Here is a 27245-nt window from a genome sequence, read left to right as displayed (position 1 = left end):
TAAGAGTGCAAAGCAATGCACCCAAAGCAAATTAAATAATTTTCGTAAAAAGTTAAAATTTACACTTGTTGACATTAGATTTGACATTCATTTCTGACTTGATTAGCCATATCTGGAAAATACAAACAAAATATCTATATTCAGCAAAGAATTCTGATTAAGAAACACCCACTTGCCTCAAGCAGTAATTTTTCTTGGAAATCAAACCAGCCTATGTGGTTCCCCTGTATTATAAGACCAGAAAACCTGCTCTTAAAGTAAAGAAAATAAATAAGTAAAGAATTCAGCCTAAAGACTATACTCCATATTAAACAGAATTTATACCATGAAATTTGCTGCTTTATAACATTTTATGGTTTTATGTCACATTGCTATTTTTAATACTTCTTTACTAAGACTCCAGCCATAGTGAATGAAGAATATATATGTAAAACATAAATGGTTATATTAAATTATTATGTGAGAAAAAACACTATAAGAGGAAAATGAACCATGCAAAACATTCTCTAAAAGGTGGTTAACTAATGGAACGATGTGAGCATAACAAGAAGGTAATACAAAGTTTATTTATCTAAAACTCTATTATGATAAAATATCTTTAAGTTTCTGCGAAGTTAAAGATGATTAAAATTAAAAATATGGGAGAGTGAATTAATAATATAAATATATCTATAATCTAAAATACTTTTTATACATTTGGAATAAAACTGGACTGGCACAACCATTTTCCCTTTTCAATATGGACGATTGCACGAAGCTTCAACTTCTTTAACAACACACGTACTGTGTCTTTCAGACTTTCAGTTGTCTACTTGTCTCTTCATCAGCGACCGCGCTGCTGTAACTCTACTACACTTAACCAAAGTCTTATCAAGATGCCCAAGGGTAAAGTGAATTTTTAAATTTGTTGAAGGATTTGGACTAGGGTGCTTCATAGCATGAAATATTTAGAATTTATTGTTGAGTTAATGAATGGGGAAACGAATCTGCCATGCATGTTTTTCTGGCTGCCTACCCATTGACCTAGACTGCTAATCTGTGACATACCAGACTTGATTGTTATTGTTCCATCTGTAATGCTGATAGCAGCTGAGACATATCTTTGCCACTAGTAGGACAGGGATTACTTATTTTCATTTCCTACCATGGATTTTCTACTATATAGTTTTTTTCTTTTTTTTTTTACGGCCCTACGATAAGGTAGGTAGGTTGATTTCATGTGTGAAATAACGTAGTTATCGAATTAAAATTAATCAATCGAGTGGAGGAACCAATGTATCTTCAACAAAATCTCAAGAGCCATATTGGTCATACATGAAAAAGAACATCTAGGCATTCATCCTACCCCCAACAGCACTTATTTAGCCACATCGGGGTGGGGTCGGATTGGAAAATGTCTAGTTGCATTATGTTTAGCATTAATTCATTGGGGTTTAAGTATGATAATGGCCACCTATATGTATTATTATGTCTAAATTAGAATACGTCAGTGTAAGGGGGTCGCTGGGAGGTTAGCCCCCCCTGTTAGATAAGTAGGTAAGGACACTGCTTGTAGGTTAGGTTAGGGGGAAAGTTTGGTATTTTTGTAGTGAATTACATGGTAATGTAACCTAGGAAAAAAACTACTGTTTCTTATAGAAAAAAATACTCGTTTCCGTCGCAAATGAATAGTTTCAGAAATATATATACATCTATATCCTACGATAATGGGGGACCCCCAGTGGGAACTCGGGGTTTTGGGTGGGGAAATCATACTGGGGAAACTAAATATAATTGTTTTCCTATAGTAAATGACGTGAATTAAGAGAATTTGATGTTCATTTCAATTGGAAACAAACAAATCAACCAATTACGGATAACTTTGAGATGCACGGTGTCACTTCTCTTACGAACGAACGATAACATTAGCAACGTTACCAATAATACACAGTGTTACCAACGTTGACGTATGGTACACAGAGTTACCAACGGCACGTTGACATTACTAAAGATAGTAATGATAGATATTTCCATATATTAAATAATGTCTCCATATAAGTTTTACTCAATATATAAAAAGTACAAAAAGGGCACAGAACCTAACAAACCCACCTAACCTAGCCTAGTAGTATGACAGGTCACAACATAACATTTAATCTACATCCGACGTTGGCAGCACTGGTTACTGTATTTTTTCATGACACAATCTTTGTAACAGCGCCTCCAAAGTTTATCCAGATATACTGTTTTGTATTTTCCTCCGGTTATTATAATTTCAAGAAGGTAATGTATAGAGAAGAAAAGGCTTGTTTTATGTTTATATATCGATTCCCCAGTATGTTTTCCCCACCCAAAACCCCGAGTTCCCACTGGGGGTCCCCCATTATTGGAGGATATAGATGTATATATATTTCTGAAACTATTAATTTGTGACGGGAACGAGTGTCATTTTCGAAGAGCGTTATTTTTTCTATTAGAAATAGTAGTTTTTTTCCTAGGTTACATTGCCATGTAATTCACTACAATGAAACCGAAAGTTTAGGTTAGTTGATGGGTGCTATTATACAGTGAACCCTTGTTTATCGCGGTAGATAGGTTCCAGACGCGGCCGCGATAGGTGAAATTCCGCGAAGTAGTGACATCATATTTACCTATTTATTTAACATGTATATTCGGACTTTTAAAACCTTCCCTTGTACGCAGTACTGTTAACAAACCACCCTTTAATGTACAGAACACTTAATGCATGTACTACAGCACCCTAAACTAAAACAGGCACAAATATTAAAGGCGATTTTATATCATGCGTTTCCTAAACACCTAAAAAGCACGATAAAAAATGGCAACCAATGTTTTGTTTACGTTTATCTCTGATTATAATGAAGAAACAAAAGCATTTACACATCTATGTATAGGTTAGTTTTTGCATCAATTATATTGATCATTCAGTACAGTATGTTGATTTGGTTATTACTAATGTTTTACTTAATTTTTCTTAGGACTTCCAAATGAAATTTTTTTCTTTATGACGCCGCCTGAAACGACGGCGTCATAACGTACGTTCAGTTAACAAACTAAGGAATTTAACGCCATGATGAAAGTGATAAATAATGATATTATAGTAAAAGCTTTTATAAAATATGTTATTACAAATATTATTTACCGTATCTATATAAAATCATACATACGTAGCAAAGCAGGAAAACAATCTACGAGAGAGAGAGAGAGAGAGAGAGAGAGAGAGAGAGAGAGAGAGAGAGAGAGAGAGAGAGAGAGAGAGAGAGAGTTGTTTTACATACGTAAATGTATATTTTAAACAAACAAAAAAAAGCCCCATTTCATATAAAATAGATTACAAATATTTTACTTTATCATATTACAGTAGTCTGTATAATACTGTAAAGTTCAGTACAGTATGTTGTTGTTATAGTCGTGGTGATGAAATTCTCACGAAACAAAAACACGCCATTTGATTACAACAGCTGATTCATTCTCTCTCTCTCTCTCTCTCTCTTCGTGTTATACAATACTTACATTTAGATGAAGAAACTAAAATTAGTTTTCTTAGTGTCAATTAAATACGAAACGAAAAAATTAGGCCGAGTCTACATCCATTTCAATCATAGCTAAAAATACGGCATCCGATTTCATCAGCAAACCACTATTTTTTGGGAAATATAATTTTATTCTAGAAAATTTCCACTCTTTAAATAGTTAATTGCACATTAAGAAAGCGTGTACTTTTGTTTTTAAATTTCGGGTGTGTTTTAAAAATCGAGTATTGTTGACTTCTTTTTGTTTTACTTTTGGCTGTGATTAGATCAGCTGTCATCTAGCTGCCGCTCTTGAGTGTGTACGAATACACTAACAAAGTATCATTTATACCATTTCTCAACTTATTCAAACCGTCTACAGTATACAGTTGATATTACATTAGCACCAATGTGTTATAACCTATAAAATTTTTTTGGTTATTACATTTAACCTCCTCTCTCTCTCTCTCTCTCTCTCTCTCTCTCTCTCTCTCTCTCTCTCTCTCTCTCTCTCTCTCTCTCTCTTCTCTCTCTCTCTCTTTCTCTCTCTCTCTGTGTGTGTGTGTGTGTGTGTGTGTGTGTGTGTGTGTGTGTGTGTGTGTGTGTGTGGGGGGGGGGGGGCTACTTTTCACTACCTCCCATTCCTTACCTCTCTCTATCTCTAACAAATGATATCTTTGTTGCTCCTCAAAGTTTCATTTATATTGAAAATCGATCATGATTCAATTTTCCTTCCTTTCTCCAATCTCGCACCATCGGTCACATCGCGGTATTTTCGATATTTCCGGAAAATCCGCGATATATGTATATACATGGGTTATGAAAAAAATCCGCGAAGTGGTGAATCCGCGATGGTCGAACCGCGAAGTAGCGAGGGTTCACTTGTATGCTATCTACCGCCGATTTTGCTATCTACTACCCCTTTCTGAAATTTTGGAATTGGTCATTATTTTGTTAATGAGACCCCAATTAACACTACTTTACAATTAACTGGAAAATCACCTGATACTGTCACTGATTGGTTTAATGTGTCTGGAAGTGTGTAGTGTGGTGTGTGTAGTGTGGTGGTTTCAATTGGAAAGTTCTGAGAAAAGGCGAAGATGTATTTCCTGCTTTCTTGAATTATGTAAGATATGTTTACAAGCAGCAGTAGAATAAATTTTTGATTGAATATTTTTCATAGATTATTTTCTTTCAGTTTTGTAATATTTGATTTTTCATTTGATTAACTTGTAACATTGTTGTATGATGAGCTTTGAATAATTAGTAATAAAAAGTTTCCCTACAAACTGCTTATGATTATGCACCCATGTTGTCCAGCCAATAAATATTATTAAACTATCATTAAAGTCCAATGAGGATAACATACTGGTGGTAAGTAATCTGTTTGATAATCCTCATCAAACAGGAGGATTAACATTGAGGGTAGATAACATACTTTGTGGTAGATACCATACTATAGTAGAAACTCGACGGTAGATAGCATACTATAATAGAAATTCGACGGTAGATAGCATACTATAATAGCACCAGTTGATGTCCATTTTTAATGAACGTGTGAGGAACTGGCTGCTGTTATACAAAGGCTCCCCCAACACTAAGTAGGGTGTTGTTTGGTTTATAAAAGCAATTATTATTATTATTATTACTACTACTATTACTCGCTAAGCTACAACCCTAGTTGGAAAAGCAGGATATGCTATAAATAACCCAGTGATGAAAGTAAAAAGAAAAAATAGAATATTTTAAGAACAGTAACACCATGAAATAAAAATTTCCTATATAAACTATAAAAACTTTAACAAAACAAGAGGAAGAGAAATAAGGTAGTGTGCCTGAGTGTACCCTCAAGCAAGAAAACTCTAATCCAAGACAGTGGAAGACCATGTTACAGGCTATGGCACTACCCAAGACTAAAGAACAATGGTTCAATTTTGGAGTGTCCTTTTCCTAGAAGAGCTGCTTACCATAGCTAAAGTGTCTCTTCTACCCTTACCAAGAGGAAAGTAGCCACTGAACAATTACAATACAGTAGTTAACCCCTTGAGAGAAGAAAAATTGATAGGTAATCTGTGTTGTTAGGTGTATGAGGACAGGGAAATAGGCCAGGCTATTCAGTGTATATGTAGGCATAGGGAAAATGAACCGTAATGAGAGAGAAGGATCCAATTTAGTACTGTCTGGCCAGGTTAAATTTCATTTTCAACCAGTGGTAAATTCCAAATCTTAGAATAAATTTTATGTAGGTCCGGTAAATGTATGATACTTTAACTACTAGCGAAACTGGAGCTCACTTTAACTACTAGCGAAACTGGAACTTGCTTTTAGAAATGGACGAGTGCTGGGTAGTTTGGTATTTTTCTATGTATGTTTAATAAGGGCTGGGGCATAATAAGTTACGTATCGATCGATTAAAATGTGAAAGTATGTTTTTCACTCTGTTCATTGTTTACATCTGTTGCGCTTGCTCGGTTCCAATGGGTTTGGGGAGCTTTCTGTGCATTTACAATGACGAATCTGTTGTGTGGGTTTTCAAACTAATTAACCCTCTTACCTCCAATGCTATTTGGCACTTTCCAACCCTTAACCCCCAGGCGTTTTTCTTTTTCAAGCACATTTAAAATTTTTTTTTTTTTTTTTGATTCAGTTGACATCCTTAATTTTTGTCATAGAGAAGTCAGGTTGATCTCATTATTTTGGAAAATGCCTGAAGTTTCTCTTTAAGTTATCAAAAATATGCAAAAAAAAAAAAAAAAAATGCAATAGCAGATTTTTGCAAGGACGTACCGCTACGTCCATGGGGGTTAAGGGTTGAATTTTGTGAAATGTACCAGTACGTCCATTGGGGTAAAAGGGTTAACCGCTTTCAAGTACTTCTTAAGTTCCCGGATGTCTTTTTACAATAGCCTTTTTTTTTTTTTCTACCTTCCCCTTCAGTTTCAACTTATCCACCGTCACATAAAGACTTCGAAATTTGGTGTAATTTCATTTATGTCAGCAATTGATTATGATGGAATTGCTCTCTGTTCAGTGTAAAGCTATCTTTACTAATGTGAAATTAAAAAATAACCGAAATAATGCCTCAAAGGTCCGATTATTACTTTATTTTTAGGGAAGGCCAGCCCATTTTAAATATAAAACTTACCCGCTGGTTATATAATGGCTAAAGTCCCTGACGCCTCGGCAGGAAATTAAAAATTTCACGTGCAGCTTAGCGCAGATATGCCAGGTGTACCTCAGCGCACTCGCGGTACTACAGGTAGAACTATACTCAACTAATTCAGATTTTTCCTGCGGCCATAGCTGGCTGTTCTATTGGAAATTGTCTCGTTTTCTTACTCTGTTTGGACGTTATTTGGTGATGTATTAACGGTTTTGAGTTTTGGCTTTCGCATATTTGTTTTATTTGATCTGTGATCACGTATTTATAACTTAAAATGTAGGGTTAGAAGGTTTTTCAACCTATTTTAAACCTCACGAAAGCATAGGGGCAAAATGTAAAGATTTCGTCCATTGATGACGTCACAGCCTCTTCCATAGGCTAAAAGTCTGTCTTGCTTTTTACAAAGAATATAAGTGAATATGCTTTTAAAGTATTAAGTTATAAATTAAATTAAAAGAATTATTTTGAGAATATTTTATCCTTTTAATAGTTTTCTTTAGATAATCTTCAATCTGTTTGCAAAGATTAACTAGCGTTCAGTTTATTTTTGTTACGCAGTAGTCAGTATTGTTACGATATTACAATATATTGTAGCGATTTTATGAATAGTACATTCTTCTTACTTCTCAAGTTTAAAGTTGTACTATATTAAAGGAACATTTTATTTTGCAATTGATTGGTCCTTTCAGTATTTTTTTCTTAGTCAGAGATTAAAGGAAGTTATAGTTCAGTTTATTTTATACGATGCAGTATTCTTTACAATCGATGTAGCACACGATTCTATGTATCTTTGTTTCCTTGGTGGTTTTTAGAATACTAAAATTGTTTGTATATTATTTATAGCTATTCCAATGGTGCGAGTGATGATTCGTCTTTTATTGGAACCCCTTAATTTAAGGGTTTATTTTAATTTATTAATATATCTATGAAGGTAATATTTGATATTTAATATTTTGTTACATTTATATGGGATTCGGTACTTTTGCATTCCCATTCAAAGAGTATAAACAGACAATTGTCCATTGACAATATTATAAGTCTCTTCCTACGGAGTTCATTTCGTTTGATAGAGCGTATACTTTGGTTTTCAGGTAATTATGAAACTATCTTTGTGCCAAAGAGTAAAGTGCAAATTTTTTAGTGATAAATTGTGCAGTGAATTTTATTCAGTGGAGAGTGCTTCTATTCGGCCCTGTCGTTATCCTAGCCTTAGACCTCTGTCGAGCTCCCGGACCCAGGGGAGAAGTTAAGTCGAATGGCGAAAGGAATCTACAGACTGGGTTGCTAAAGATATAGAGGTATATATGCCATTCCAAAGAAAGCCAAAACCACCAATGTGGCTTCATGCTCAATCTATAGGAGATACGGAAAATTATTTCAAGATCTGCAAATTTCTTCAGAGGAAAGTAGGTACAGTCGCACCTGGAGATATATCTCGATTCGGGAAGAAAAGTTACTTGATAAAGGTCAAGTCATACACACAGTCTGTTATACTGTCCAATTTGAAGACAGTAAATGTTGATATAAAATTGGACATCAAACCCCATCTAAACTTTAGCTATGGAAGGGGAGTGGTTTTTAATAGGGATCTGTATAAATTTACCGAAGAGGAGATATTGACTATGTGTCCTCTATCAGTGTGGAAAGTACATAAAGTACCTGGAACATCAATGGTTGTTCTTACTTTCCAGGATGCTGATGTACCTTTCCACATAGACATAGAAAATGAAAGGATTAGAGTTCAACCTTTTAAGCAGAAGCCACTGCAATGTTATAATTGTTTTAAATTTGGACATCCTTCCAAAGTTTGCAATAATGAAAAAATTTGTAATACTTGCTCCAATATTTACCATGGGGAATGTACACTTGAGGCAAGGTGCTTAAACTGTAACTCTGATAAATCTAATGATAGGAGCTGCCAGTTTTATAAGTTAGAAGAGGCTGCCCTCAATAAATCAATTATTGAACATGTAAGCATGAGGCATGCCAAGAGATTATTAAATAAATCTAATACATATGCAAAGATATTAAAAACAGGAGAAAAAGTTCCTCGGGAATCATCTCACCCACCTACTACTGTAGGTAGTTCTCGAAAAAGGAATTCACCATCTATTGATAAAGTGCTGCATAAGACAAGAACATCTCCTCCTAAAGATTTATCATTGAGTATCAACAAAAAGACATTGCCCACCACTATCAAACCTTTGTCCCCCATTACAAAGGATAGTACTAACCTCTCCCAGGCCATATCCTTGCCTGATTTAATGGAGATTCCACCTGACACCAAGTTATCAGGTGTACCTGTAGTGGGGAAGGTACAAAAACCTGGTAACTCACAACCTATTAATCGTAAAAGAGAGAGACCTCCATCTCTCTCACCCCCTTCCATAAGAAATATTAGACTTATGACGTCAAATAAATATGATGTTTTGTCTGTTGATGTTGCCGATCAACCAGAAGACAATTTAAATAAATCAGAAATTCAAGTTGAGGTCCACCATCCCCCTCAACAAATAGATGAAAAGGATACAAAGAAAAACACCAACGTAAAACCCAACATAGCAAGACCATCTCTGAAGAAACTTACAGGTAATAATGTTAGATTAAAAACTGCTAATGGGAAGACCTCATCCAAGATGTCTTCCAGAAATAATCCATAGTTTTCTCCTCAATTTTGCAATGGAACTGTCAGGGTTTAAGGGCGAAATTTGAAGAACTTGAGCTCCTAATTCATGAACATTCCCCCATAATTCTATGTCTACAGGAAAGTATGCTTGATGCTAACACTCCTAGTCCTCGAGAGTATGTTAGCTATAGTACACCATATAATCATCAAGCAGGGAGCCATGGTGGAAGTCTCGTGTACGTTCGTCGAGATGTTCCCCAAATACCTATGTCTATATGTACAACCCTGCAGGCAGTGGTTGTACAAATTGATATAGGAAGAAAATATACAATATGCTCTCTCTACTTAACTCCAAATGATAATATTTTATATGATGATTTAGCAGAGGTCATTCAACAATTCGCTCAACCATTTCTCTTACTGGGAGTTATGAATGGTAGACATCCTTTATGGGGTGATATTGTCTCATCAATTGTGGAGAATGAGGATATGGGACTCCTTAATACAGGAGAGCCCACACACTTCCATGTTCAGACAGGTACCTTGTCATGCATTGACCTTTCAATTGCAAGCTCTAACTGCCTTCTTGATTTTGATTGGAGGACATTAGATGATTGGCATACTAGTGATCATGCACCAATCATTATAAACACCAGCAAGGGTCCGCCTTTACAAAGATTGCCATGATGGAATCTTGACAAGGCAGACTGGGTTAAATTTTGTGAGCTAAGTGAAATCCAAGGGAATGCAGAACAGTTTGAAAGTATTGATGATGTCATAGACCTACTGAATGGAACTCTCCATAGAGCAGGAATCAATTCGATTCCCAAAACCACAGGACTATTCAAAAGACGACCAGTCCCACGGTGGTCTTCAGAATTAACAGCCTTGCACAGAGCCACCAGAAAATCTCTGACTAGATTGCGTAGATACCGTACGGATGAAAATTTAATAACGTACAAAAAGTGTAGAGCACAGTTCCGCCGTGCCATGAAAGAAGCTAGACGTCAAATTTGGGTGGCTTTTGTTTCCTCCATTAATAGTAGAACACCACCATCTTGTGTATGGAGGAAAGTAAAAGAGATTGCAGGCAAATTCACGCCAAACCCACCACCACTGTTGAAAGTGAGAAAAATACAACACACTATTGATAAAATTATCCATTGGGCCGATATGAATGGATTTAAGTTCTCGACAAGTAAAACTAAAATTGTCCATTTCTGTCGTATCCGGGGAGTACATCCAGTCCCGGGTATATACATCAAAGGTCAACGGATCCCATGTGCAAGTGAAACAAAATTTTTAGGGTTGATATTTGATTGTAGGCTTACATGGGTTTCTCACTTAAAAGCATTAAAAGCTAAATATCTTGAAGCTATGAATCTTTTAAAAGTATTGTCCCATACATCATGGGGGGCAGACTGCAATACAATTTTAAAATTATACAAGGCCTTGATTTTTTCCAAAATTAGTTATGGATGCGAAATATACTCCTCAGCTACCCCAAGCTGGTTAAAAATATTAGATTCTATACAGCATGCTAGTATAAGATTGTCCACAGGAGCCTTTAGAACCTCACCTATCACTAGTCTCCTTGTGGATGCTGGGGAGTTGCCTCTAGACCTTTACCGAATGTCCTCTATTATTCGGTATTAGTTTAGATTGCAAAGACTCCCAAATTCATCAGCCTTTCAGACTGCAAGCCTTGTAAGGCACTCAACCTACTTTGAGTTGCACCCAAAATCTCCTCAACCTTTTGGGTTTCGGGTGAAACAATTATTAAACAATCTGGATATAATTAGAATTAAGGTGCTTCCATTCAAGGTATCATCAACGCCTCCATGGAAATTACCTGACATATCTTTTTGTAAATATTTTATTGGAGTTAAGAAGAATATGACTGACTTAGAATCCAGGTCTCTTTTTATGGAACATGTTGAAGAACATAGGGGATCGACTTTTATATATACTGATGGCTCCAAATCTGATGCTGGCATTGAATTTGGAGTACATAATAATGATTTTAATTGTAGAGGTGCAATTCCTCTAGCAGCTTCCATATTTACTGCCGAACTGTATGGCATACTTACCGCTATTGAGAAAATAGCTTTGGAAAAGGAGGGTAATTTTACAATTTTTAGTGATGCAAGGAGTGTTTTTCATGCTTTAGAAGTTTTTAATTCTAGTAACCCTCTAGTTTTAAAGATTTTAGAATGGCTTTTTATTATTGGACGGAGAGGTATAACAGTTCGATTTTGTTGGGTTCCAGCACATGTAGGTGTGTCTGGGAATGAGAAGGCAGATTTACTGGTGAAGAATGCTGCATCCGAGTTGCTACCAAGGAGGTATCCCATTCCCTGTAATGATTTCCTACCTTACATCAAGAAATTGGTTTGTAATAAATGGCAACAGCACTGGGATAGTCAAGATGGCAATAAAATGAGGGAAGTAACAAATATCATATCACCTTGGAGGTATAACATGATTCCTCGAAAATGGGAGATGGCAGAGTGGCGCCAGCCAGACGCATCCCATTATAGAATCAATCGTGACAGCAAACGCAAGTCAAGGGACTGTAAATTGGAAACGGATATGGAACAACGCAAGCGCGCCCATGTCGACACTGTTGCACCTGCACAGGAGGTTCAACGTTTGGGTCAAAATGCAGTCCCAATCTCTGAATTAGAAGATCAGGATGAGGTTCTCTCTCATGAGGAACAGTTGGAGGATATCTCGGAAGGAGAGGAGGAGAAACCACCTCAACATGTGGTGGATTTCAAAAAGTTAGTGCTAGTCTTCTCGGAATTATTTCCAGACAATTTTGCACCAGTTACTCCTCGATCTCCTCCTCCTGAGTTTATCTTGGGCAAGACAGTGAAGACTTCTTTTTACACAAGAATGGTGCTTTCCCGCTCTTCTAAGAGAGCATTGAAATTAATGGGAGCATGGATGGATACAAGAAAAGCTATGGGCAAGACATGCTTTGCTTTTCCACCAGCTAAGTTAGCCTCTAAATCGAACGTTTGGTATGAGACGGGAGAGGTCTTAGGTTTGGGAGCTCCGGCGTCTGCGCAGGGAGACTTCTCAAATCTGGTGGATTCTTCCCGTCGCATGGCCATGAGAAAGACTACAGTGGTGGTGGTCAATGTCGGAGTTTGACCACCTCCTAAAAGGATTGTTTAGAGCATATGAGGTATTTAATTTACTGGACTGGTCACTGGGAGCCTTGAGCAGAAAAGTGGCCGAGATGAAGGACACGGACACAAGTAGTCTTATCCAACTTATGTCTTGTATGGACAGAGCAGTCAGGGATGGTTCTAATGAGCTGGCCGCTTTGTTTACTGCAGGAGTTATAAAGAAAAGAGGTACTTTATGTTGTTTCCTCTCTGAGGGTGTCACTCCATGTCAAAGATCGTAGTTGCTTTTTGCGCCCATATCTTCGGCTCTATTTCCGCAGGATTTAGTTAAGGAAGTGGCTGCAATTCTGACTCAGAAGGCTACTCAGGATTTGGTTACTAAAACAGCCTGTAAGGTTTTGCCTACGTCCTTCTCTTCTCGTAGAACTAAGGAAGGAGCGTCTTATTCTCATTCTGCTCAGCCCTTTTGGGGTAAATCTACAGGGAGAAGTACTTTCAAGCCAGAGGAGGGTCTGACTGCTCTCCCCTTCAAGCAGTGGGAGCCAGGCTGAACAACTTCTGGCAGGCTTGGGAGAAGAAGGGAGCGGATCCTTGGTCGGTACGTCTTCTAAAGGAAGGATACAAAATTCCGTTTGTATTAAAGCCTCCTTTAGTCGCAGATCCGGTGGATCTTTCGCCCAAGTACAAGAGAGGACCAAAGAGGCAGGCCATGCACTTGCAAGTGTCGCTTCTACTCAAAAAGAGAGCGATAGAAAGGGTGCAGGATTTGGAGTCTCCAGGGTTTTACAACCACTTGTTCCTAGTCCCCAAGAGTTCAGAGGAATGGAGACCGGTTCTGGATGTGAGCGCCCTCAACCACTACGTCCAGAACTCAAATTCACTATGGAGAGGCGACTGGCTGGTATCATTGGACCTCCAGGACGCTTATTTTCATGTTCCGATACATCCAAGCATGCAGACCTTATCTGAGGTTCGTATACTGTACAGGGAAAACGTCTTCCAGTTTCGAGCTTTGTTTTGGCCTCTGCACAGCTCCTCTGATTTTTACAAAATTAATGATGAATGTGGCGAGCATGCTGCACTCGAGGGGCATCAGAGCCTCCCTGTACTTGGACGATTGGATGATAAGAGCTCCCTCGGTCGAGCGCTATTTGAAGGATCTTCAGTTGACCCTGGATTTGACAAAAGAATTGGGACTTCTAGTGAGTTCAAAGAAGTCACAGTTGACTCCATAACAGAAGATCCTTTATTTGGGGATGGAGATTCGGAGTCAGGATTTTCAGGCTTTTCCGTCCCCTGCAAGAGTTCAGTCAGCCCTTCTAAGGCTGGGAGTCTTTTTGGAGAAAAAAGTCACTACGGTAAGGGAATGGATGAGTCTTCTGGGAACCCTCTCGTCTCTAGAGAAGTTTGTATCTCTGGGAAGGTTTCACCTGCGCCCCCTTCAATTCCACCTCAATGCTCATGGGAAAAGGGGAGACAGTCTCGACAAGGAGAGTATTCCCGTTACGAATACGATCAAATCACATCTTCAATGGTGGAACAATGCTCGCAAACTCAACGAGGGTCTCTCGTTGGAGCAGAGGAACCCAGACCTCGTGTTGTTCTCAGATGCCTCAAATTTGGGGTGGGGAGCAACATTGGAGAGAAGGGAGATCTCCGGGCGTTGGACAAAAGAACAGAAGGCTCTTCATATCAATCAGAAGGAGCTCTTAGTGGTGCACTTAGCCCTCAAAGGATTCGAGGGCCTGGTCTTGGACAAGGTGGTACAGGTCAATTCGGACAATACCACGGCCCTAGCATACAAAGCGAAGCAGGGGGGACCCACTCGGAGTCTCTGTACGAGTTAGCGAAATCTCTACGCCTTTGGGCAAAGGAAAGGAGGATTCTTTTATTGACTCGATTCATTCAAGGAGCCAAGAATGTGAGTGCGGACAGGCTCAGCAGGAGGGACCAAGTTCTGTCCACAGAATGAATGCTACATCTGGAGGTTTGCAAGAAGCTGTGGCGATTATGGGGTCGCCCTCTCATAGATCTCTTTGCAACCTCCAAAACATAGAGACTGAGAACGTATTGCTCTCCAGTACCGGATGCCAAGGCAGCTCACATAGACGCGTTTCTGCTGGATTGGACGCACATGGATGTTTATGCGTTTCCACCCTTCAAGATCCTATACAAAGTAGTGCAAAAGTTTGTACAGTATCTCACAAGGGGACCAGGATGACTCTAATTGCTCCTTTTTGGCCGTCGAGGGTCTGGTTCCGGGAGATACTGGAGTGGGTAGTGGACGTGCCGAGAAGCCTCCCGTTAAGAGCAGATCTTCTCAGACAACCCCATTTGGCAAGAAATCACCAAAACCTCCGAGCTCTACGTCTGACTGCCTTCAGACTATTGAAAGACTCGCAAGATCTAGAGGTTTTTCGAAGGAGGCAGCCAAGGCTATTGCAAGAGCAAGGAGAACCTCTACCATTAGAGTATATCAATCCAAATGGGAGGTATTCAGAGAATGGTGTAGAGCTAACTCGGTTTCTTCAGCCAATACCTCTTTAGCACAGATTGCCGACTTCCTTTTAGATCTGAGGAATAAGCGTGACTTCTCGGTCCCGACGATTAAAGGATACAGAAGTATGCTGGCAACTGTTTTCAGACATAGAAATCTGGATCTCTCCAACAATAAAGATTTACAAGACCTACTTAGATCTTTTGAAACGTCTGAGAGATGTCATCAGGTATCACCAGCTTGGAACTTGGATGTGGTACTTAGATTCCTTATGAGTGGCAGGTTCGAGCCTCTGCACTTGGCTACTTTTAAAGATATGACTTTGAAGACCCTTTTCTTGGTGAGCTTGGCAACAGCCAAAAGAGTCAGTGAGCTCCATGCTTTGAGCAAGAACATTGGATTCAGAAACGGAAAAGCAATATGTTCTTTGCAGCAGGGTTTTCTGGCTAAGAATGAACTTCCTTCTCGGCCATGGCCCAAATCTTTTGAAATTACTAATCTTTATGACATAGTGGGCAATGAGATAGAGAAAGTGCTATGTCCTGTTAGAGCTTTAAGGATATATCTAGAAAGAACAAAGAGCTTGAGAGGCAACTCGGAGGCGCTCTGGTGTGCAGTCAAGAAGCCCTCGCAGCCTATGTCAAAAAATGCTCTTTCCTTTTTTTATAAGGCTTTTAATTAGAGAAGCTTATTCACAGTGTAATGAGGCAGATCTTAGGCTGCTCAAGGTGAAGGCTCACGAAGTAAGAGCAGTGGCTACTTCAGTGGCTTTTAAACAGAATCGTTCTCTGCAAAGCATAATAGATGCGAGTTTTTGTAGAAGTAAGTCTGTGTTTGCATCTCATTACTTAAAACATGTTCAGACTCTTTACGAGGACTGCTACACTTTGGGTCCATTTGTGGCTGCGAATGCGGTAGTAGGTGAAGGATCTACCACTACGTTCCCCTAATACCTAATACTCTTTTCTTTTTCTTGGAACTTTGTTGTTTTTAAGGTTGTATGTGTAGACTGGTCGACAGTCTTCCGCTATCTATTGATTTGGTCAGGTGGTCATGTTATTCTTTGAGAGCGCCCGGAACAAGGGTATTAGTTGAGGTCCTGTATGTTATAGGTTATGGCACCGTTTGACAGCTCCTAGAGATCTTCAGCCCCCTGGGTGGACTGCTGGATCTTTTAAGGATAGCAGACTGAATGAGGCAGAGAACCATTGCAGTCTGTTTCCTTATCAGGTACGAACCGCTTATATTGGTTGTGTGTAACTATTAAGTGAATTTTCAATCAAATTGCTGTCTTGGACCTGCCACCAAGGGTGTCAATCAGCCATTTTTATATAACCAGCGGGTAAGTTTTATGTTTAAAAATGATATTTTCATAATAAAATAAATTTTTGAACATACTTACCCGCTGGTTATATAAGTTATAATCCCACCCTCCTCCCCTCTAGAGACCAAGGGGCAAGAAAAATCTGAAGTGGGAGTAGTTCTACCTGTAGTCCACCAGGGTGCTAGTGCACACCTGACATACCTGCGTTAGCCGCAAGTTTTAAATAGTTCTGCCGAGGCGTCGGGAACGCTAGCCATTCTTATATAACCAGCTGATAAGTATGTTCAAAAATTTATTTGTTCCCTAAACCGAAATACAAACCACGCTATTTACATTGGGTTTACCCTTTATCGTAGCTGAAATTTTCAATTACTATGTTGAGAAATATCTTTAGCACCTTAAACTTCCCTCATACCATGTTAACCCTGTGGTGATCCTGGCTGTGATAAAGTCGCTGTCAGGCTAATGGTGCCAACATTTTTATGGGTGCAATGGTGTTGTGTCGACGTACTCGTGCTAATGTTTCGTTGTGTAACTAACTAAAGAATAAAGATAGAAAGAAACTGAAAATGTATTAGAAAGCTGAATCAATTTTCTATATACTGTAGCTACATGAATGGATGAAAGGGTTAACAGTTCAGCTCTCTTGGTTGTTTGTTGTATAATACTACTGTATTTTATTTTATTGTGTTAGTAAAGTTTTCTTTTTAATGACATTTATTTTTATATTTTTAGGAAAGCATAAGGGAGGACGCCGTCAGTTCACAAACTTTGAGGCATTAGAGGAACAAAAGAAGAAAGAGGAGAAGGAAAAGCAATGGAGAGTAAGTTTTAATAATTCTTATGGTTGTTCCTACACAAATAAAAATCACCTTTCTTTAATAGCATTATGATTTTACCAAAGCTGGAAACAAAGCTGTTAAAATTTGTAAACATGTTGGTAATTACTGGTTGGTGCCATGGAAGCCTGTCCCCTCCACCCATTCCAGCTCACTGATTAGCCACTTTGACTTCAGTTGCAGAGTAGTACAAACGTGCTCTTGGCATGGCAAATTTGACCTGTACTGTATATATTTATAAGTTTTATTCGTCCTTAGAGATTGCTGTGTGACTTGTACTGGAGTGGGCATGCAGTCCAGCTCAGGCATACAATATTGGGTAGAAAGTCTTTTATGAGTAGCTTTGTGGATCCTCATTCTTTGTGCTCTTCATCCAAAGGTCATGACTTCTGGTAGTCGCCCCTTTGTAAGGAATGTAAAGTGAAATTTTCCTCATATTAGGCTACATATCTTAAGTACATGTTGTTGTTCTTGGGTAAAGTCACCCTTATGCTCCCCGCCCCCTGAGAGTAATAGTGTTTCAGTTAGTAGCGAAGGCTAGAAGTTGACACAAACTCACAAGGAAATGATCCCCATGAACAAAATCCCCTTCTATTAGGAAAGACTCGCAAACTCAAAGACCTCCATGACCCCATAGTAGAGATTCCATATTCCACGTTCTAACTCACTCCACTTCAGGTCTGTGGACAGAGGAAGTAAACAAGAGGGCCCATATAAACATCCTAAAACTTAAGGCAGCATACCTAGCTCTGATCAATTTCCAAGACAGTGAAAGGTCGCTCAGTGGTGTCGATGAGCTACAACACTATGATACTGGCTCATGTCAGCAAGAGGCGGAGTAAGTATCTCAAACCTTCTGCCAGTTGACAGTGAACATGCACTCATCGTTAGAGGACAACGTAGTAACCCTGTAACCACATTTCATTCCAAGGAAATGGAATGCAGTTGTAGACAATCTTAGTTGGTTAGGTATGGAGTAGACAGTCTTTGAGACATTCAGAAAAAAATTCTCTCTCTCTCTCTCTCTGTGGGGGGGGGGGGGGTTTCGCTTTCCACCGTATCCACCTCACCAGTACCAGCAGAGTCGAATTAAGGCTCTCGAGTGCTGTCAGACCCGTACCAGTAGTAAATAGGGAGTGGCAGTTGCCGCAACTTCGATAGTTCTTCATAGGCCGTTGCCAGACCCACGATAATTCTTCATAGGCCGTTGCCAGACCCTCGATAATTCTTCTAGACCCACGATAATTCTTCATAGGCCGTTGCCAGACCCACGATAATCCTTCATTGGCCGTTGCCAGACCCTCGATAATTCTTCATTGGCCGTTGCCAGACCCTCGTTAATCCTTCATTGGCCGTTGCCAGACCCTCGATAATCCTTCATTGGCCGTTGCCAGACCCTCGATAATCCTTCATTGGCCGTTGCCAGACCCTCGATAATCCTTCATTGGCCGTTGCCAGACCCTCGATAATCCTTCATTGGCCGTTGCCAGACCCTCGATAATCCTTCATTGGCCGTTGCCAGACCCTCGATAATCCTTCATTGGCCGTTGCCAGACCCTCGATAATCCTTCATTGGCCGTTGCCAGACCCTCGATAATCCTTCATTGGCCGTTGCCAGACCCTCGATAATCCTTCATTGGCCGTTGCCAGACCCTCGATAATCCTTCATTGGCCATTGCCAGACCCTCGATAATTCTTCATTGGCCATTGCCAGACCCTCGACAATTCTAAATTGGCCATTGCCAGACCCTCTATAATTCTTCCTTCCCCGTTGCCAGAACCTCTATAATTCTTTATTGGCCATTGCCAGAACCTCGATATTTCTTCATTGGCCGTTGCCAGAGCCTCGATAATTCTTCACTGGCTGTTGCCAGAGCCTCGATAATTCTTCACTGGCTGTTGCCAGAACCTTGATAATTCCTCATTAGCTATTGCCAGAACCTTGATAATTCCTCATTAGCTATTGCCAGAACCTTGATAATTCCTCATTAGCTATTGCCAGAACCTTGATAATTCCTCATTAGCTATTGCCAGAACCTCGATAATTCTTCATTGGCCGTTTCCAACTTTAGCCAGAATCTGACTCCTACTAAAGGACTTGGGTTTATATAGCTAGGAAAAATACAAATTACTTTTAAAATTTGTGCATTAATCTTTCTTAAATGAATAACCAATTTAAAACAAGCCCTTTTGTAGGATTTCACTACCTTGTTTGTGGTGAGTTAGTGTATAACATTTATTTTACAACTATTTTTATTTTTTTTATTTTCTCTCGCACATCATTCTCAAGTAACTACTTATGTGAAGGTTATCATTGCCTGTTCATTTCTTTAGCTTCCCTTAAATATGTACTTAATGTGGCAAATTACAATTCTTAGTCGCATACATTACTAAAATAGCCTATATGTGTAGTGACTGTTATTTTAAGGCAATAAGTGTTCTTTCCAATCCTTATCTAATTTTAAGCTTTCATGGTTATTTGGAGTGGGGAAGGTTTGCTCCATCTATACAAGTTATTGGTAAATTTGAATATTTTCATGATCCACCATATTGCTCATGCTGTTAAGATACAATCTTTTACCGTGTGTATGTTGATCATCTCTTTGATTCCATATTCTATAAACTTTTTCTTTTTAGAAAACCCAAGGTGAGACAGATAGTGAAGAGGAAGCAGAGGCAGAGGAAGGAAAGTCAAGTGCTAGCTCTGGGGAGTCAGAGAGTGAAGAGGAGGAGGAAGATCAGAAGGAAACAAAACCAAAAGGAGTTTCTGCTTTAATTGAGACTGAGAATCCCAATCGTATAGTTACTAAAGCAAAGAAAGTTACTCAGATAAGCACAACTGCAAGTGGGGCTGGGAAGCCACAACTGTCTCGTCGTGAAAGGCAAGTTTTTTTATAGTCAATTCTCAACATCCATGATTAAATAGTTTATGGAAACAGCCATGCATACCAAATGTGCACCTAAACTAAATTTTGCAAAGAATAAAATTCAATTTGAAATCATAAAATTTGGGGCACAAGGAACAGCATTATGGCCTAGGAGGCGTTAAGAGAGTGAGTGGGGGTAGGGGTGGTGAATGTGATTATTGTATGGTAACAAAATAGGTCTTACATATTCAGAAATAAAGGATAGAATCCCAAAAACTTTGTTAGTTGGCTGGTGACAGGAGGAGAAGGGGCTAATATTAGGGAGGAGATAGTTTAGTGAAACTTCTCGAGTATGAACTGTGCGATATACAACCATGTTCTATACTCTTTCGTAGCTTAGCTTATAATATTAATATAATATTGTTGATGTATTCCGATGTCACGGTATGTATTACCAGCATGTTTTGACATTTCCTGACGTCGTCGTAGCGGAGGGGTTATCTGATCTTCATTTAATAATTTTGGTTGTATTAAGGTGCATATGAATAACAGCAATTAATGATTGTTTTTATTTTGGGCTTGTATTTGATCTCAGGGTGATGTTGGAAGTGAGAGTATCAATATAATTTCCTAACATATTTCCTAATTTCTAATTCTTAAGTTTCACATAACGACTTGTGTTCTTTGGCAAGTTTTGATATAATGATATACAGTATTATTTGTTGCTTTCTAATGCTAGTTTTCATGTTTTGACTTGTGCATTTTAATGTTAGGCTTTATTTGGAGATTTGTAAAACTAAATATCACATTTTAATGCGTGTTCTTTAGCAATTTTTATTGCTGTATAATATTATTGGCTGATTTCTAATAAAATATTTCATGCTTTGATTTCCATTTTTTAATATTAAGCTTTATTTGGTGTTTTTCAACTTTAATTTCTCATTTTGGCTCTTGTTGGTTGGCAATTTTTTATGGTTAAGAAAATGTTTTGTCAATTTTAGTGTTTTCACATTGTAAAATATTTGTGAATACCAAACATGCAAACAAGAGTTGACTGTAATGTACTTTCAAGAATTATAATTTTACAGTATTTTAGTTTTAAAATTAAGATTAATGTTGGTTCAACAGATATTAAGAGGAGATAGTTCTCCAATTCGTGTCGGTTTTTAACTAAATACTGTATCTCAACAGAGAAGAAATAGAAAAACAAAGAGCCACTGCTCACTATCGAAAAATGCACGCTGAAGGCAAAACAGAGGAAGCTAGGGCTGATTTGGCACGTCTAGCTATTATCAAACAGCAGAGAGAAGAAGCAGCAAAGAAGAGGGAAGATGAAAGGATTGGTGAGGATTTTTCACATTCTGTATGAAATTTTTTGTATAGTACTGAGAACATATAGTATTCTTGTTCCCATGCGAATACACACCTTGTCATAAAATAAGAGTAACATCATGAGCTGGAAAAGCCACTGAAATAGTTAACAAGGTAGTTGGTTAATGATTAGTGGGTGAGTAGCCCAGTTAACAAGGTAGTTGGTTAATGATTAGTGGGTGAGTAGCCCAGTTAACAAGGTAGTTGGTTAATTAGTGGGAGAGTAGCCCAGTTAACAAGGTAGTTGGTTAATGATTAGTGGGTGAGTAGCCCAGTTAACAAGGTAGTTGGTTAATGATTAGTGGGTGAGTAGCCCAGTTAACAAGGTAGTTGGTTAATGATTAGTGGGAGAGTAGCCCAGTTAACAAGATAGTTGGTTAATGATTAGTGGGTGAGTAGCCCATTTAACAAGGTAGTTGGTTAATGATTAGTGGGTGAGTAGCCCCACCCATTTTTATCGAAGCCACCATTACAGACTCGTACAGTATAGTGCTGCTACTGTAACTGTCGCTGTGCTTTTGATTTGTTTTTCTTGCCCTTGAAGGGTACGCGGCAGGGATATATTTCATAAGGGGAAGTTTCCAAGAAAGAGGAACCCTTTTGGTATGTTTTTCACTAAGTCTTTGGTAGATTTCCATACTCTGTCTGTATCAGGGTCATTCCTGTTTGCAGGTTCCCCTTATCCTGAGTGGTCTGCTTTGGTAGGAAGAAGTCCTGGAAGCATTCACTGTTATCAGGTGTGAGGATGAGGCATATGCTTCTGTTGATGTTGAAGGAGCTTTTCTTAGAGGCACGTTCTCTGTGTGCCGTTTGCAATGAGATCAAGTAGAGCCTTGGGTTGAGCATCAGATCGTGACTTGACCCTCAAAACGGTTTTCTGTCTTGTCCCTCAGCCTCTGCAAAGAGGTTCCGGGAGTTGCATGGTCTCTCCTATGACATCGCCCATTCAAGGGCATGGGGCAGGTTATTCTTGGTTTTGTCCCTAAATTTATCGCCGACTCAAAATCTGGCCGTAGAAGACTCTAGGTTCAGGCCCTTCCAAATTGCGAGTCTACGGGAGGTAACCGATGACAGAGATCAACTGTTACTATGTCGTGTGAGGGTGCTACCTCAAGCTGACATGGATCAACTGTGACTATCCTCTGAGAGCGCTAATTCAAGCATACAAGAGCAGCTCACCAACACCATAATCAGCTGCTTTTCAGTATGGGCAGGGTTAAGAGGAAATTTACGAAAAACCAGATTTCCTTATGGAGCAGGCCGGTTTTTGACCATGCCCTCACTCTTCCCTCCCTCATCATTTGGACTGACAACCCAAAGCTCATGATGTCAGGGGCATAGGCACTTCCCTGACGTTCAAAAGGAACTTTTCTGCATCGCAGGTGTTACAAGTGGACATGAGGTAGTGTCAGACGACCTTCACCGCCTACTACCTACAAGAGTGACACAGGTCCCTAGACACGTTCTCTTTAGGCCCTGTGTGGCCGTTCAGCAAGTGGTCTATCATTCTTAGCTCCTTACAGGACAATTAGTGGTCGTCTAAGGGAATGACTGGCCTTTTCTTTTCTTTATCTCCTCTCTGGGGGTTACATATGAGGCCCTACTAACTGGCTCCCGTTGACTGCAGGTAAGCCCCATTTTGCAAGTTCTCTATATTTCTTGGTTCACATATGAATACATATTCGGTCAAGTCCTCAATCTCCTGGAGAAGGGGCGAGGTTGCATGGATCTCGAAGTGTTTAATAACAAGCCTGTGGTTATATATTTATCTTCCAACCATGGCACTTCTAATTTTGTGAGGTAGCCATCATCAAAAAACAAATTAGGGGATTTTATTCTTATCATTCCTCTTTGTCTGACGAGACTCGGCTGAGTTTGATTGGTACCGCAAGGGTGCCGTAGTCTACCCTCCCCCTTTTTGTACCACAAACGAAGCTTTATATGCCGACTCCCTAATGCCACTAACTCGGCAGTCATCAAGGAGACCTGAGATAGTACCAGGACCTATGTGAAGTGAGTCACAATAGCTCGCCCTTCATTTCTATCCCTAGCATGCTCTTTTTGCCTCTCTCACATCTGTAATGTCACCTAGGACTATCTTCATTCCATTCATCCTCCCAAACTGCCTTCCTCTTGCACTTCTATCACCAACTCTTGCATTCATCGCCTAAAGCAGACAACCATTTTCCATCCCCTCTACATGGCCAAACCACCTCAACACATTCATATCCACTCTAGTTGCTAATTCATTTATGCCCCCTGTTCGCAACTTCACTACTTCTTTCCTACCCCAATCCGATCTAGATACACCAGCCATACTCCACAGACACTTCATCTCGAACACATTAAATTTCGGTTTGTCACTTTCATTCCTCACAACTCCGATCCATAAATCACGGTTGTTACAATCACTTTCTCATACATAACTTTACATTCATCCCTAACCCTCTATTCTTTACCATTCCCTTCAATGCACCCAATACATTATATTCACTGCCCTCAACACTTTACATCCTTCATTCACTCTCTGACATACATTACACCAACAACAGAACCCAAGTACTTAAACTGGTATACTTCCTCAAGTAACTGTCCATTCAACATGACATTCAATCTAAATCCACCCTCCCTTCTCATGCATCTCATAACCTCAGTCTTACAAACATTAACTCGCAATTTCCTTCTCTCCCACACTTCCAAACTGTCACTAATCAACACAGCTTCTCCAATTCTGCAACCAATACAATATCATCTGTAAACAACAACTGATTTATCTCTCATGATCATTCTCATATGTCAGTTTCAATCCTCGACCTAGCACTTGAGCATTCACCTCTCATAAAGTTCCATTAACAAACAAATTGAATAACCATGGTGACATCACACATTCCTGTCTTGGCTCGACTCTCACTTGCTTATATGGAATTGATGGAAGTTTGTTGCAAGCACTGAAGATTTTATTCATAAGCAGTAAAGTGTGCGATAGGATTAGGAATGAAGTGAGCGATTAGTTGTACAGGCTATCGACCTTTCTGGTATTATCAAACAAACAGGTTCATGAGTTGTCAGGATCCTTATCCCATGCTTTCCTAAGCTTGGATGTGACAATCCTGAGGCAAGTTTTCAGCCAGTTGAATGGACTGCCACCTACTTATAGATGAGTTTCCTATGTAAAGATTGAGGATTTGTATTCGTGTTGTAACAAATGGCAAATTTAGATTTATATTTTTCCTAACTATGCAAACCTGAAGGTTTTACATGTAATTGTCCAGCCATTACCTTCCCCCAGTAATTTCTGCTTGCAATCAAAAGTGGTTGAGCTAGTGAGTGAGCGAGTGGACCGGGAGTATCCCTGCTACCCTCCCACTTCTGCTAGGGAGTTGGCCGCCACCTCGCTCAGTTTTTATGGCCAGAATGTCAGCTTGCGCTGAATTTAACTCTTACGTAAAGAACCTCAGGTTTGTATAGTTGGGAAAAATTCAATTCACTTCCTAATTTGTCTTACTGATTATTTATTGTAAATCTCTTGTTCATTCAAATATATTTGCAGTTTGCAAATGCCTTTATGTAAGTAATTTTTGTATGTACAATATCCTTTATATCATCTCAGATTTCATAATTATGATACCTGTTTATTTAAGCTCGTGAGGAAGCTGCTGCGGCTAAGAGAGAGCAGACTGCCAAGGCACTAAACAAGAAGAGGAGTTGATCGTTTTCAGTCCATAGATGTATCACCTTAGATGTTTGAATGACAGCTTTTAACTTTTAGCACTACAGGCAATTGGCTTTATGCAGAATATAACTCTTGAAGAAAAATTTTCCTTGGCAATTTTCTGTTGTAAACAGTACAGTAGTATTCATTGAAAGAACATTTCTCTGATTTTTCATCAAGCCAATTGTAAGCATAATCTCTCCAGTGATGGTTCTAGGCAATTTAGAATACTGCTTTTTTGAAAATCATTTCTGTCTTTACTTTTTCTCTAATGTTGACAAGTCCAAAAACCATACAGGAAATGTTCTGTTTGTATTTACAGTCAGGACATATCTGTTGTGGTGATTGAATGGTCAAATTTTTAATTACAGAATGACAAATTAGTTCCAGCATCTTCAAATTGAATATTTTCTCCAATTGCCTATTTTTCTACAGTAAGAGTAAGTTTATAAAATGATTAGCATGATTCTAGGTGGTTATTATGGAGAGGATATCATTTTTCATTTGTTATATCATGGATGAAATAGATTTTTTTTGTCTTAGTATGAAAATAAGAAATGGGGCCCTTTTTATTGCTCTGCCATTTATAGTTGGTACTGTACTGTAGCTGTCATTAGTGGAACGAGTTCCTGTTTGACAGAATGTAACCATGTCATGGAAACCAAATTGAAAATTGTCTTCAAACCTTGAGAATTTGTTACAAATTAAAACAATCTTAAAGCCATTCTGAAACTCGTGCTTCACATTTTGACATGTTATGTTGCCCTTTCCTCTCATGTTTGGTCATGTTGAAATTTTATAGTTTATTGGTTTCACACACCGTGTTACATAAGTTTGATAAATATTGAATGCGTGATGACATGGTATATAAATTTTTATTTAAATTTTAAATTTATATTATGAAAGAGAAATACACAGTTTGAGAATCTGGATTTCAAAGGAACACATCTTTGGTAATAAAAAATCCATCAACGTGAATTGTACCTGACCATAAAATATCCTTTATATTTTACTTTTATATCTTGATCCTGTGAACCATTTCCTAAATGAAGCTTTGTAATCTAAGGCCATTTGAAATGTATTATTCAACTGTTATGATTTCAATGATGGTTACAAATTTACTTTGATGATTCTAATAGTGATTTTGAATTGTTTGGTAAGAAAAGATTGGTTTTAATTATATAACTATGGTTACTATTTGTAATTGCAGACAAAGTTCATATACAGTATCATGTATTATTTGAACTGAAATTGGTTTGGAAACAAGAGTAAGAGTTACAGAAACAAATATATTTTTAGGAATATGGCCACTTCTGGTGATAAATCACAGGACATTTTTCTTCGCACTCTAACCTCTCATACATACCTTGCATTACATTTTTGTCTGGTACCATTTAGCTTCTTCCCAACCAGTTTGGTCTATGTGAAACAAGCTTTGACATAGCACCCCAATTTTCTTTTACCTGATGTCATTCTTAGCTTTGTCCAAGTGAATGGAATCTTTTTATTTTATATATCCTGCATTAAATTGTATGTTCAGATCAGCCGACTGTATCATATCACAAGAGTTAAGAGCTGCACAACAGCTTCTGCTAGACACTGCAAGGGAAGTGTCTTTGCTGGCTGCATGTTTTATGATGCTTGTATTTGACAAGTGATTTTCCCATTTTGTATTTTATTTATATAATACCATTAAATGTGAAAAACTTGATAGATATGAAGTCCCTGAGAAAAGTGGGTATTTTTCATCTAGTAATCAATCATCATATCTACTATACCCTCTTATTTGTGATGGGGTTGTATTGTGTAACATATACAATAAAAAGGCTTTGTTCCTACTCGTATATAAACGTTTTGTCCTTTAAAATAGGCGTGTCCTCAGCAATACTGAACAATCCTTGAATTATTAACCCCTAAACTATGAGACAGCGGATCCGCCCTTTGTCACCATCGGATATACATGCATACTTACTCTATGGTAACCTACATTTCCATGTTTATTTGTCTTGCTACTGATAACAGAATAAATTTTTCATAAGTTTGCTTTATTTTCTATTTCACTCGAAACCAAAAATTCTTTATTCATTTTGAAGTGGTTATAATTTTCAGATTTTTTTTTCTACTCTAAATAATAGTAAAGCCCTGTGATTTTGTGTAAAAAGAAAAAAAAAATATTGTGAAGTGATTGTATGATTGG

General features: G+C 38.5%; 2 protein-coding genes across 2 annotated transcripts in view; one reads left to right on the top strand and one right to left on the bottom strand.

Moving 5' to 3' along the window:
• Polr3A (RNA polymerase III subunit A) overlaps positions 1-27245 on the bottom strand; it is a 342849-nt gene that overhangs the window by 284826 nt on the left and 30778 nt on the right. The gene's annotated exons all lie outside the window — the stretch shown is intronic.
• Positions 739-27096, top strand: LOC137645999 (28 kDa heat- and acid-stable phosphoprotein-like). Its single transcript, XM_068379129.1, has 5 exons — positions 739-885; positions 16995-17083; positions 19736-19980; positions 21157-21308; positions 24978-27096. Exons 1-5 carry the CDS (start codon positions 876-878, stop codon positions 25043-25045), a joined length of 564 nt encoding a protein of 187 aa, XP_068235230.1. The 5' UTR covers positions 739-875; the 3' UTR covers positions 25046-27096.

The sequence above is a fragment of the Palaemon carinicauda genome, chromosome 8 (assembly GCF_036898095.1).
Source record: "Palaemon carinicauda isolate YSFRI2023 chromosome 8, ASM3689809v2, whole genome shotgun sequence".
NCBI lineage: Eukaryota > Metazoa > Arthropoda > Malacostraca > Decapoda > Palaemonidae > Palaemon > Palaemon carinicauda.
The sequence above is the reverse complement of the archived record's forward strand: the minus strand, read 5'-3'. Positions and strand labels throughout refer to the sequence as shown.

What these genes read in the sequence shown, in the direction of transcription:
- LOC137645999 (XM_068379129.1), top strand. An exon ending in CAACTGTCTCGTCGTGAAAG is followed by an intron (nt 19,981 to 21,156) that starts GCAAGTTTTTTT and finishes GTATCTCAACAG; the next exon opens with AGAAGAAATAGAAAAACAAA. An exon ending in GAGGGAAGATGAAAGGATTG is followed by an intron (nt 21,309 to 24,977) that starts GTGAGGATTTTT and finishes TGTTTATTTAAG; the next exon opens with CTCGTGAGGAAGCTGCTGCG.